At 42.5% G+C, this 14135-nt stretch overlaps 1 protein-coding gene across 1 annotated transcript; it reads right to left on the reverse strand.

The window, feature by feature from the left end:
- Window positions 1-1569: 1569 nt before the first annotated feature.
- Window positions 1570-7956, reverse strand: LOC124043867 (transcription factor Sp3-like). The gene is given in 9 exon segments (XM_046362959.1): window positions 1570-1637; window positions 1670-2016; window positions 2260-2456; window positions 2727-2913; window positions 5357-6513; window positions 6515-6573; window positions 7097-7192; window positions 7374-7471; window positions 7805-7956. Coding segments are annotated over 8 exon segments (2109 nt in total). The 5' UTR covers window positions 7812-7956; the 3' UTR covers window positions 1570-1637; window positions 1670-1708.
- Window positions 7957-14135: the final 6179 nt, after the last annotated feature.

A 14135-nucleotide genomic window follows, 5' to 3' on the forward strand; every position in this document is an offset into this window, starting at 1 on the left:
TATATATATATATATATATATATATATATATATATATATATATATATATAGTCAAAAGTTGAGACACCTACACATTCAAGGTTTTTCTTTGACTATTTAGTAATATAGTGAAGACATCACAACTATGAAATAACACATTAAATCATGTAGTATGCAAAAAGTGTTAAATCAAAATATAGATTCTTCAAAAGATCCACCCTTTGCCTTGATGACAGCATTGCACACTCTTGGCATTCTCTCAACCAGCTTCACGAGGAATGCTTTTCCAACAGTCTTGAAGGAGTTCCCATATACGCCGAGCACTTGTTGGCTGCTTTTCCCTCACTCTGCGGTCCAACTCATCCCAAACCATCTCAATTGGGTTGAGGTCAGGGGATTGTGGAGGCCATGTCATCTGATGCAGCGCTCCATCACTCTCCTTCTTGGTCAAGTAGCCCTTCCTCAGAATGGAGATGTGTTGGGTCATTGTCCTGTTGAAAAACAAATGTCCCACTAAGCTCAAACCAAAAAGGATGGCATATCGCTGCAGAATGCTGTGGTAGCCATGCTGGTTAAGTGTGCCTTGAATTCTAAATAAATCAGTGTCACCAGGAAAGCACCCCCACAACTTATAATATAATAATAATATATGCCATTTAGCAGACGCTTTTATCCAAAGCGACTTACAGTCATGTGTGCATACATTCTACGTATGGGTGGTCCCGGGGATTGAACCCACTACCCTGGCGTTACAAGCGCCATGCTCTACCAACTGAGCTACAGAAGGACCAACTTCACACCACCTCCTCCATGCTTCACGGTGGGAACCACACATGCAGAGATCATCGGTTCACCTACTCTGCATCTCACAAAGACATGGCGGTTGGAAACAAAAATCTCCAATTTGGACTCGTCAGACCAAAGGACAGATTTCCACCGGTCTAATGTCCATTGATCGTGTTTCCTGGCCCAAGCAGGTCTCTTCTTCTTATTGGTGTCCTTTAGTAGTGGTTTCTTTGCAGCAATTCGACCATGAAGGCCTGATTCACAGTCTCCTCTGAACAGTTGATGTGCTGAGATGTGCATGTTACTTGAACTCTGTGAAGCATAGTTTTTGCGACTGCACTTAAAAAAAACTGTCAAAGTTCTTGAAATGTTCCGCATTGACTGACCTTCATGTCTTAAAGTAATGATGATGACCTAGTGTCATTTATCTTTGTTTATTTGAGCTGTTCTTGCCATAATATTGACTTGGTCTTTTACCAAATAGGGCTATCTTCTGTATACCAACCCGACCGTGTCACAACACAACTGATTGGCTCAAATGTATTAAGGAAAGAAATTCCACAAATAAACTTAACAACGCACACCTGTTAATTGAAATGCATTCCAGGTGACTACCCCATGAAGCTGATTGAGAGAATGCCAAGCTGTCATCAAGGCAAAGGGTGGCTACTCCTATGAATCTCAATATAAAATATATATTTGTTTTGTTTTACACTTTCTTGGTTACTACATGATTCCATGTGTTATTTCATAGTTTTGATGTCTTCACTATTATTCCACAATGTAGAAAATAGTAAAAATAAAGAAAAACCCTGGAATGAGTAGGTGTGTAAAAAACTTTTGACTGGTACTATATATATATATATATATATATATATATATATATATATATATATATATATATATATATAAGCAGGGAAAATGAGTGATGAGCAAGTGAGTGTCACTGTGACTCGGCCATCTCTAGGACTTCTCCGGCTGCTATAGTGACCAGTTGTAGTGGGATTTCAGCATTGGCCAGGATGTCCTGGGAGTTACCGGAGCCCTGCTGATTGTTGGTGAGGATGAGGGTGGTGCCGCCCCCCGTGATGATGCTGTCTGACGAGCCCGCGGACTCCATGGAGCCCACCACCGCGTTGCTCACAGAGTTCATGACTCCTTTCTTGTTCTGGTGAGTTTTAATGTGCTTGGCCAGGTGGTCGCTCCGCATGAAGCGCTTGGAACATTCCGGGCAGACAAACTTCTTCTCCCCTGTCAGAGAGAGAGAGAGAAACCAGACAAGTTTTAACAGTAGGACAGACCAAACCATGTCACTTCTACATCACTACTATGAACTCATTATGTAATCCATTTTACAGGACTAATGCTATTATACTGAACGATATCTTTCCAAAGACAGAAGAGGATACTTTACAATGGTGAAAAGCGCAACCTACAAGGTAGGTTTTCAAAATGTAAAATGTAATGCAAATGTTGAGGTGACGGAGGGTGCACCTGTATGTGTCCTTCTGTGTCTCTGCAGTTCGTCGCTGCGTGTGAACCTCTTCCCACAGTACATCCAGCTGCAGACGAAGGGCCGCTCCCCTGAGTGCCAGCGCAGGTGCGCTCGCAGGTGGGATGTCTTCCCGTACACCTTCCCACAGCCCGGAATGTGACAGATGTGTTGCTTCTTCTTCCCCATGTTAGATCCTCTGAGAGAACACAAACAAACACACTCATATACTGCATATACAGCCTTATAGATGTGTACTTGCTCTGTTTTTGGGGCCTTTGTGCGCCAATGCTGGTGAGAGGGGGAGGGTATTTGACTTTCCCATTCAGACCCCAAAACCTTGGGAACTAGTATTCTAAACACCATACGTATAGGAAAGATTCTATATAGAGTTTTCTGACCACTATAACCTGTTGAGCACTGTAAGCATAGTCACTATAAGCAGGGTACGCAGTATGAGCTCACTCACCTCCCCCCAGCCTCTTTGCAATTGGGGCAGGTGCAGGCCACCCTGCGTAGCCGCTTGCCCCCCTCGCCGAGTTGGTCCTCCTCGTCCTCTAGCCTGACCCGCAGGTGGGAAAGGTCACTGGTGTTCAGAGTGGAGTCACTGCCCAGCTGCCAGTCCTCGGAGTCCGGCTCCTCCTTTATCTGGACGTCTGGAGGGAGACCAATCAATCCACACATCAATATCAACACAACCTTTAACAATTGCATGCTAAATGGACTGCAAAAGCCACACAGTGAAAAGTGCTTCTTCGCTAAATGCTTTTAAAAAGATTTCATGACAGTTTGGCTATAAACAAATTCAAAACCCCTGTTCAAACTTGACAATGTGTGGATGGACAGCTTGACACAAAACCATTATGATTTACACACCCTTCAAATCTTCAAAGAATTAATCATACGATTGTTTATATTATATCTCACAGATCTATAAAAGGGTGTTGATTATATGGTCAGAGAATTGTTTAAATTGTAACATTTTGGTCATTTAGCAGACAATTTTATCCAGAGCAACTTACAGGAACAATTAGGGTTAAGTGCTTTGCTCAAGGGCACAGACAGATTTTTCAGCTATTCGGCTGAAAATGTTGTTATTGTTACACACACACACGTTCTGTTGTTAAATGTGTGTTCGTACATTAACAACTTTGTTTTTTCTTTATAAGAAAATATTTGCAAATCTGACAAGAATATAAAGCTAATAATCTTGACCAGAGCAGCGCAAATCATGCCTGATGCCTCAGGAGGCTTATATCAGGTGACTCAATTCCTGTAGTCTACTTCCTGGGGATGGTCATTTTTTCCAGACCCCCATGGTTTCCTACATACAGTGCCTTCAGGAAGTATTCACACCCCTTCATTTTTTACACATTTTGTTGTGTTACAAAGTGGGATTCAAATTAATTTAATTGTCATTGTTTTGTATGAAAAATAAAACACTAATATATCTTGATTAGATAAGTATTCAACCCTGAGGCAACATGTTAGAATCACCTTTGGGCCGCGATTTGGGTAAGTCTCGAAGAGCTTTCCACACCTGGATTGAGAAAACATTTGCCCATTATTCTTTTAAAAATACTTCCAAGCTCAGTCAAATTGGTTGTTGATCATTGCCAGACAACCAGTTTCAGGTCTTGCCATACACTTTCAAGCCGATTTAAGTCAAAACTGTAACTCGGAAAATCAGGAACATTCACTGTCTTCTTGGTAAGCATCTCCAGTGTAGATTTGGCCTTGTGTTTAAGGTTATTGTCCTGCTGGAAGGTGAATTAGATCTCACAGTGTCTGGTGGAAAGCAGCCTGAACCAGGTTTTCCTCTAGGATTTTGCCTGCGCTTAGCGCCATTCCATTAATTTTTTTAATCCTGAAAAACTCCCCATTTCTTAATGATTACAGTTATACCATACCCTGATGCAGCCCGCCCACTATGCTTGAAAATATGGAGAGTGGTACTCAGTAATGTGTTGCAATGAATTTGCACAAAAACATAACACTTTAGTCAGGACAAAAAGTGAATAGCTTCGCAATTTTTTTGCAGTATTACTTTAGTACCTTGTGGCAAACAGGATGCATGTTTTAGAATAATTGTATTCTGTACAGGCTTCCTTCTTTTCACTTTGGCAATTAGGTTAGTATTGTGGAGTAACTACAACTTTGTGGATCTATCCGCAGTTTTCTCCTAACCAGCCATTAAACTCTGTGACTGTTTTAAAGTCACCATTGGCCTCATGGTGAAATCCCTAAGCTGTTTCCTTCCTCTCCAGCAACTGAGTTAGAAAAGAAACCTGTATCTTTGTAGTGACAGTGTATTGATACACCATCCAAAGTGTCATTAATAACTTCACAATGCTCAAAGGGATATCATTTATTGTTTTACCCATCTACCAATAGGTGCCCTTCTTTGCGGGGTATTGGAAAACCTCCCTGGTCTTTTTGGTTGAATCTGTGTTTGAAATTCCCTGCTCGACTGAGGAACCTTACAGATAATTGTATGTGTGGGGTACAGAGATGAGGTAGTAAATCATGTTAAACACTTATTGCACACCAGTGGAGGCTGGTGGAAGGAGCTATAGGAAGACAGGCTCATTGTAACGGCTAGAATGGAATAAATAGAATGGTGTCAAATATGTGGTTTCCATATGTTTTATAGCATTCCATGTCAGCCATTATAATGAGCCCATCCTTCTATAGCACCTCCCACCAGCCCCCACTGTTGCACACACAGTGAGTCCATGCAACTTATTATGTGACTTATTAAGCATATTTTTTACTCCAGAACTTATTTAGGCTTGCCATAACAAAGGGGTTGAATACTTGTTGACTCAAGACATTTTTTTATTTTATTTATTGATTAACTTTTTTAACATTTCAAAAAACATCATTCCACTTTGACATTATTGTGTGTAGTATTGTGTGTAGGCCAGTGACGAAAAAGTAAAATTTAATTGATTTTAAATTCAGGCTGTAGCACAACAAAATGTGGAAAAAGTCAAGGGGTGTGAAAACTTTCAAATGTGCTGTACAACCACCAGTGTTACTAACTATTATGATGTTTATGTCTGCTGGATGTGTACATGATGCAGGAGGAGACCATACCTCCAGGGCTGTTGGTGTCCTCTGCCTGCTGGTACTGAATGCCAGCCTGGACCAGAGAGTTGACAGTCACAGTCTGCAGGTTGGGGATCTGTTGCGCTTCTCCCTGGCCCAGAGACAGGGTTTGCAATGGGGCCAGTGTGATCTGCTGGGCTGGGTTGGTGGACAGCTGGAGGTTCTGGAGGTTCTGGACCCCCTGCACCTGAAAGGTCTGCCACTGGATCTGCCCTGAGGCCGTGACGGTCTGGGCCTGGATGATGAAGGTCCCTGGGTTGATGAGCTGAACGTTCTGCATGGTCTGTCCCCCTGCTGCCTGCACCAGCTGACCATCACTGGTCTGGACTGGCACCTGTTGCAGCTGGATGATGGACTGACCTGAGGACACCTGGATGTTCTGGACCTGGTTCTGCTGAATGTAGCCCTGGAGACCAGAGGGGTCTGTCTGCTCTGGGGCTTGGGTTAGAACACCCGTCTCATCCATGGCCTCAGGCAGCTGGGCGGAGGACGTTGGCACATACATGTCTGCATTAGCATTCAAGTCATTTACAGACAGTGTTTGCGAGTGCTGGTCACCTGTCTTCTCCAAACTCTCAGAGCTGTCCACAGGCTGACTGGTCATGATGAGCTGGCCATCAGAAGTGACCCCTGTTGCTATAGTCTGAGCACCAGAGAGGCCCAGGGAGTCCAGGTCCACACTGCTAATGGGGACAAAGGTGATGTTCCCTGGCAACCCCATAGGCACATTAGTGACAACCTGACCCTGGTTGTTAAAGGTGGAGCTGCCGATAGAAACACCCTGGATCTGCTGGACATGACCAGTCTGTGATATGAGGTTCTGGTTATTAGTAAGGATGTCTCCGGCCCCAGTCACACTTATAGTCTGAGTTCCGTCAGGCAAGATCTGGATCTGCCCTGTGGCATCTTGGCTCAGAGTGGCCCCGTCCTCACTGGAGGTGGAGAAGCTCAGTTGCTGTCCATCAGCTGTCTGAATGTACTGAATGTTAGGCACGGTGTTGGCGGAGGTGTCGCTTCCTGATGTCACAAAGATCGGTTGGCTCTGAAGGTTCTGGAGAGGAAGAACATACTGTCCGTTTGATGTCACGATCCCCCGACTCTGGATATGGACCGCGCCAGGTTCCTCCTTCCGTGTTGTTGTGGGGGGTCAAAACCTCCCATCTATCTGGGTTCCCTGTTAACTGGATGGATGTTAGGTCTGTCGTCTGCAGGATAAAACGTCTTGTTTTAGTGAATAAAATCTATTAATTTGCATAGAAGGTGCCTCATTAAGATGCAGATTGCAACATTGAGATTAAGTATGTCATGTTAGAGATAGCAGTGAAATAATTACTTACATTAAAAAAGCAGTAAGCCAATTATTTATTGTATTCAACCAGTTGGAAAAGCCATAGCATGATTAGTTATGAATAACTACGTGCATTAAAAAAAAAAAACGCTAAAGTTATTACCATTCATGAAGAATATAGGAATAAGAGCTTGGTGCTGCTTGTTCACACGATTTAGCAACATATTTGAAGATTGGTTTAGAGGTGTTTAATGACCAGAGTATTGTTTGTCTAGAAGGTGCATGAGAACCCTAACTTCATATTGTGTGAACCAAATATGAGCTCACTACATGAAGGCCTTTGGGCATATCTCTGCCGACACAACTCGCGTTCTATTGATAAAAGATAGCTACATTTTGGGGTCATCTACATTATTGCAGAGCCAGTGGTGGTGACTTACCACTGCAGCGGCAGTACCGTTACCCCCATCTGATGATGCCGACTCGATCTTGCTGCAGGTAGCTGCCAGCAGAGCGAGCGATGACGACTGAGTGTCCTACCCACAATGGGCGGGTTTAAAAGGAAGAAAGTGGGTGGCCGTTAGTCCGGTGCCACACAGGAAGTTCGACTTTTACTACAAATGTTAAAACGTGTGAACTTCACAAAGCACCACGCACTTACTGAAACCCTAACCGAGAAGAATACGAGGGCAATTTCTAAATAGCAACGTTAGCTACCTGATCTCCTGTGCCACAGTCTTGCTGCAGAAACTCGCTTTGACTGCTGTCCACGTCCAAGGCAGCCATTTCCTCTTGTTTCACTGGCTGTTCTGGGGCTAACGTTACAAGGTACAGAATGGAGGAAACGGAGCAAAACAAACCAGAGTTAAGTTAAATCTCCACACGGGAAACGGCAGCAAATTTGTTTCTAGCTATTCCACTAGCTATAACGTAACACTTCAAGCTGGACTGACCTCCATTACAGCTGCGGTGTGGAGTTGATCAAACTGTCTGAAGCCTTAGCTAGCTACGTATGTTGTAGTTGTGGCTAGCATGCAGGCTAACGTTCACTGTTGGCTAAGCTGTTGGAAAAATATTAAAACAGCTAGCTAACATTAGCTTAGCTAAAGGGTGCAAACATACCGATGGTTAGGTTGAACATTACATACCAGTCATTGCGTGAATTATTTTATTTCGCAGAATCTCTGTATTACCACAAGCGAAACATGATTACAATAATCGAAGGCTGGCTGCAATCGGTGACTCTAGTCAATTGTTTCTATTTTGATTGACGGTGCGGGAAACACAAAGGGTGGGGTCTCCAAGATTGGGTAACGCACAGGAAATCCCGCCGTTCTTCTTAAACCCAATTGGCTACCATATTTTATTTCCTACATTATCATTCGCCAGTGTACATGTCAGTCATCTTCTGACGAATTCCTTTCCTGTTTATGTTTCTCTCAGTAATATGGTGACAAAAAAAATATATGGAGCCAGGAGCTATGCTGTCCATTGATAACCGTTAATGTATACAAGCGTTCTGCAGCCACTGGATTTTAAACATACTCTTAAATTATTTCCCTTACCTCTCAATTTAGGTAATTTATGCCTATCCTAAATTTAAAGCCAGCTAGTGTAACTGTAAACCAATTAATCTGTTGATTAAGATTTCAGTGCAGGTCGACCCTTGGTTTTTCAAAATAAGATGTGATGGATGCATTTGTAGCTAGATGCTTTCCTTGTGTTGGCAGCTGAATAAAATAGATTGGCCCAATGTAGATGTCAGTTTTCACTAAACATAGTATCGATTGTCAACTGTTCATCACAGTGATTTTGACAGTCTGTCAGTAGTTGAGATTATGGGTGCGTTCGTAAATTCGCGCAGAATAGCTGATTAATTTACGAACGCTCAACACCTATTGAATACGGCCGGTGTCAGTAAACGCCGGCAAAACAGTGTAAATAAATTGTCGTCCGCAGCACAGTTACCAAAGCTCTGGGATAACAGCTCTGTTAGAGCGAGTACAATGGTCAGAGTGATGTGTTCTCTCATTTGTGTCTGGAAGTAGCTAGCAAGTTAGTCAATATTAGCCAGTTCGCTTGGGTGCTTGACTAACGTTGTGAGGTCAGAACGCTCGGATCAACCCTACTCCTCTGCCAGAGCGTTCAGTGAACCCTCCGAGAGCGAAACGCTCTAAATTTACGACCTCTCAGAGCGCTCTCTGGCACAGAGCAGACCCTATGCTCAAAAGCTAGGAACACCAAAAGTAGTCAAACATCATTGTACACTGTTATACTCTATGTACATTTAATATTTGTCTTTTTCTAATAAGTAAACTGTTCATTTATATAATGAAGTATGGCTGTGGTATTTTATGTTCATATTGGAAGTGAGGTCATGCACTAAAGGTGACCTTTCTTACAGTAAGAATAATACATTATACCATACTTGTCATCATTCCTAAGTAAATGTCATTTCCACCTTGTTTATATCATGGAAGGTAGCACAGAGGTCCTTCAAAAATACTGGTAGTGCATTAGGCAAGGGAACAATAAATAAACAGCTGCTATCCAGTTCACTACTAGTGCTTTCCTATAAAGTGAGTTATAGCATGTATCTAATTTTTTATTAACTATCTTGTACATATAATGCAATATTGGCAAGATTGCGTTGAAATTGAATATAATTGTGTTGTATTGCCTTTCCTCTTGTCTGTGATGCAAGGCCCTCACTTCTTCTCCAGAACATTATTTGCGGTATGTCAGTTCCTCACAGAGTGCGACCAGAGTGGGGCCATTTCTCTCAACCTTCAATTCAAACTTGGCCCATTACAAGCAGACTACAAAAGCACTTTTCTGGCACTCAGGAGCTCACGCCAGTGAATGGTGGGATATTTCCAATCACTCTGCTGTCAATCCAAGTGTCAGGTAAACATAGGCCTACGGAAACAGCCTTTAGAAATTCTTGCAGCTATGTCTGTCTGTCTTACTCCAGTCCACGGAAAGTTATCAGCAATTTCAACAAAGAAATCCAAGTTAAAAGGGAAAGTCAAATATAGATCCTAATAAGAGCAGACATCTAATCCAATATCGTAGAAGACATGAGAATGCCATGAGCAGACTAACTTTTCAGAGCAATTACCCAGTGGGAGTTTTGATGCAACAAGGAGCAAGCTGTTCAATACAATGGTCTGTATAGCTCTGTACAGTTCCATCAATATTCAGTTTATCTTGTAAATATATTACAGTATATTTACACCAAATGTAAGTTGAATTAAATGGCATCACATCTTTCACTACTGTATTTTAGCACTGCAATTGATTGCGTATTCAGTAACAACAATAGCTTACAGTGGGTTAAAGAGGAAAATGAGATGAGCACAAGGTTAAATGATGCTGGATAAGATTAATCATATTAACTAAAGCAGACAACCCCTGTAATATCTGTCATTGTCCAGAATTAAGCATTGAGGCAGAGCGTGTTCTTGGTCAGGCAGGATGAAAAGAACAGGATCAAAACTCATATTAGCGTATTGACAGTTGTGTCATGAGGGCCAGTCCAAGAGAGAGGTGACCCCATGGGGAGAAACTGCTCTGCTGGAGACACCTTGTGGGACACTGTAAATGGCGCCTCAGAGGGAAAATGTAAAATGGTGAAAGGAGGGGGAATTGTGGGTAGAATACCAAATGGATCTCGATTACAACTTTGAGAAAGGCATGAATATGGACACAGAAACATTATTCTGGTTTTCTAGGAGTCACTCGGGTTCAGCTGTGGAGCAGGAGGTCCAAAGTCTAGGTACCCACTGATCTCCTGTATTGTAGCAGGTTGGACGTATTCAGTGAAAGTCACTCACTGATAGTCATTTACGCCCAATGAAACCCAGTTTACTATATCAAGGGCAAATAACACAGGCCTGCAATGTACACAACAGCCTCCTCTCAGAACTTGAAAAAGGGATATATTCTGGAATGATGCCCCTTTGGAAAAAATAATCATATTTCTTTCCATTTTGAGTATAAAATGTTCCTTCATACTTCCTGGGGGAGAATCATATTCAAATGAATTCCAATCCATCTGTGAGATCAGCCTGTGACCTTTGGGTCTATCAATAAACAAACCGATTTGGTAAATGTAAAGGAATGCTAGATCTGTCAACATCTTGCAGCAAGCCATGGACACTCCCCCACATGATTTCTTAAAATGAGTTTAAAAAATGGCATTAACTTTATTGTAGGTTTGTTCAGCCTGAAGGTGACAGTAATAAATCAACTTTAAGTTATGCTCTTCCTGATGTAACAACTTCCAAATGGAAAGCTACTGTGCACCGGCTTTGACAACAGCATCATTCCGGATAACCTAGAGCCACACCAATCCACATACCGCCCCAATAGATCCACAGATGACGCAATCTCAATCGCACTCCACACTGTCCTTTCCCACCGTGACAAAAGGAACACCAATGTGAGAATGCTGTCCATTGACTACAGCTCAGCGTTCAACACCATAGCGCCCACAAAGCTCATCACTAAGCTAAGGATTCTGGGACTAAACATCTCCCTCTGCAGCTGGACTTCCTGATGGGCCAGGTGGTAAGGGTAGTCAAGAACACGTCTGCCACACTGATCCTCAACACTGGGGCCCCTCAGGGGTGCGTGGTTAGTCCACTCCTGTACTCCCTGTTCACCCACGACTGCGTGGCCAAACACGACTCCAACACCATCATTAAGTTTGCAGATGACACAACAGTGGTTGGCCTGATTACCGACAATGATGAAACGGCCTATAGGGAGGAGGTCAGAGACGTGGCAGTGTGGTGCCAGGACAACAACCTCTCCCTCAATGTGAGCAAGACCGAGGAGCTGATTGTGGACTACAGGAAAAGGGGACAAACAGGCTCCCATTAACATCGACGAGGCTGTAGTGGAGCGGGTCGAGAGTTTCAAGTTCCTCTGTGACCACATCACCAACGAACTATCATGGTCCAAACACACCAAGACACTTTTTTCCCCTCAGGAGACTGATAAGATTTGGCATGGGTCCCCAGATCCTCAAAAAGTTCTACAGCTGCACCAATCGAGAGCATCTTGATCAGTTGCATCACTGCCTGGTAATGACAACTGCTCCGCATCTGACTGTAAGGTGCTACAGAGGGTAGTGCATACGGCCCAGTACATCACTGGGGCCAAGCTTCCTGCCATCCAGGACCTATATACTAGACGGTGTCAGAGGAAAGCCCAAAATATTGTCAAAGACTCCAGTATACCAAGTCATAGACTGTTCTCTTTGCTACCGCACGGCAAGCGGTATTGGAGCGCCAAGTCTAGGACCAAAAGGCTCCTTAACAGCTTCTACCCCCAAGCCAAAAGAGTGCTGAATCAAATGGCCACCCGGACTATTTACATTTACAGTCTCCACGGAATTTCCAAACACATATCCCTTGTGTGTGCATTGTTTGTACTCAACATGTCAAGGTTATTTAAGTGTTTATTTATCATCCCATAAATTATTTGTAAATTCTCATTCTTTTGGGGTTAAGGCTGAACTATTATAACTATTGTGGCTGCAACCTGGACTCAGGGGTAGATGTATCATAGTAGATACAAATCTGGACACCCAAATTAGCATGATATATTATGTTTGGTATGGTTTGTATTAATTTGTGAATGTCCATCATCCATGTCATATGATATGTTACAAATTACAATTAATAATATGTTATTGCAATTCCAATTAGTTGTTATTAACATTAGCTAAGTGGCTAATGCTAACATTAGCTAGGCTAGGGGTTAAACGCCCACATCAGTAGAAATCCACTTTTTTGAGCTTACCCATGATGTACCCATGATGTTGCACTACGATTTAAGTCAATAAGTCATTGTTTTAATCAAAGTAAAATATATTTGGGCTTGAATGCCAAATCCGAACTGCCCACTTCGTGTAAATCCTTGTGAATGCTGTATCTTTCCCTATGATATGACATACAAATAGTTTTCGGCCTACATTTAGTTTCAGGTCTGGGTTTTATTTGAATGTTCCCACCCACCAGCATGGCATTGTTTATTAATCAGAAACAGCTGCAAAGTTCTTCCTCTTTGTGACTGAGATGAGCAAAACAGCCTTGTGTCCAATTGGCTGCATGAGCCAGGGAGCAAATATAAAATAAGGTGTGGTTTTTGACCCTCCTGTTTTTAACCAGAAAATTACAATAATTAATTGGATAATTTGTTGAGGTAGTCTGTAAACAGAAGGAAAAAAAAAAAAAATATATATATATATATATATATATATATATATATATATATATATATATATATATATATACAATATCAGTCAAAAGTTTGGACACAGCTACTCATCACTTACTCAAGTTATTTTTTAAATGTTTCAAATGTATTTATTTGACCTTTATTTAACTAGGCAAGTCAGTTAAGAAAAAAATCTTATTTACAATGACGGCCTACCCAGGCCAAACCCGGACAATGCTAGGCCAATTGTGCGCCGCCCGATGGGACTCCCAATCACGGCCGGATGTGATTCAGCCTGGATTCAAACCAGGGACTGTAGTGACACCTCTTGCACTGAGATGTAGTGCCTTAGACCGCTGTGCTACTCTGGAGCCAGCTAGACCGACATACATTGTAGAATAATGGTGAATTTAGAGGGGAAAGAAACACACACCTATTTAGGCGAGGTGCTGGCTAGCGGAGTAGAACACTTTAAAAAATATTATAATAGTGAAGACATCAAAACTATGAAATAACACATGTGGAATCAAGTAGTAACCAAAAAAGTGTTAAACAAATCCAAATATATTTTGTATTTGAGATTATTCAAAGTAGCCACCCTTTGCCTTGATGACAGCTTTGCACACTCATAGCTCTCTCTCAACCAGCTTCACCTGGAATGCTTTTCCAACAGTCTTGAAGGAGTTCCCACATATGCTGAGCTCTTGTTGGCTGCTTTTCCTTCAACCTGCGGGCCAACTCATCCCAAACCATCTCAATTGGGTTGAGGTTGGGTGATTCTGGAGGCCAGGTCATCTGATGCAGCACTCCATCACTCTCCTCCTTGGTCAAATAGTCCTTACACAGACTGGAGGTGTGTTGCGTCATTGTCCTTTTGAAAAACAAATGGTAGTCCCACGAAGCGCAAACCAGATGAGATGGTGTATCGCTGCAGAATGCTCAAGTGTGCCTTGAATTCTAAAAAGATCACACAGGAAAGCACCCCCACACCATCACACCTCCTCCTTCATGCTTCACGGTGGGAACCACACATAAGGAGATCATCCGTTCACCTCCTCTGCGTCTCACAAAGACACGGCGGTTGTAACCAAAAATCTCAAATTTGGACTCATCAGACCAAAGGACAGACTTCCCACCGGTCTAATGTCCATTGCTCATGTTAAGCAAGTCTCATCTTATTATTGGTGTCCTTTTGTAGTGGTTTCTTTGTAGCAATTCAAACATGAAGGCCTGATTTACGCGGTCTCCTCT

The sequence above is a fragment of the Oncorhynchus gorbuscha genome, linkage group LG09, assembly GCF_021184085.1.
Source record: "Oncorhynchus gorbuscha isolate QuinsamMale2020 ecotype Even-year linkage group LG09, OgorEven_v1.0, whole genome shotgun sequence".
NCBI lineage: Eukaryota > Metazoa > Chordata > Actinopteri > Salmoniformes > Salmonidae > Oncorhynchus > Oncorhynchus gorbuscha.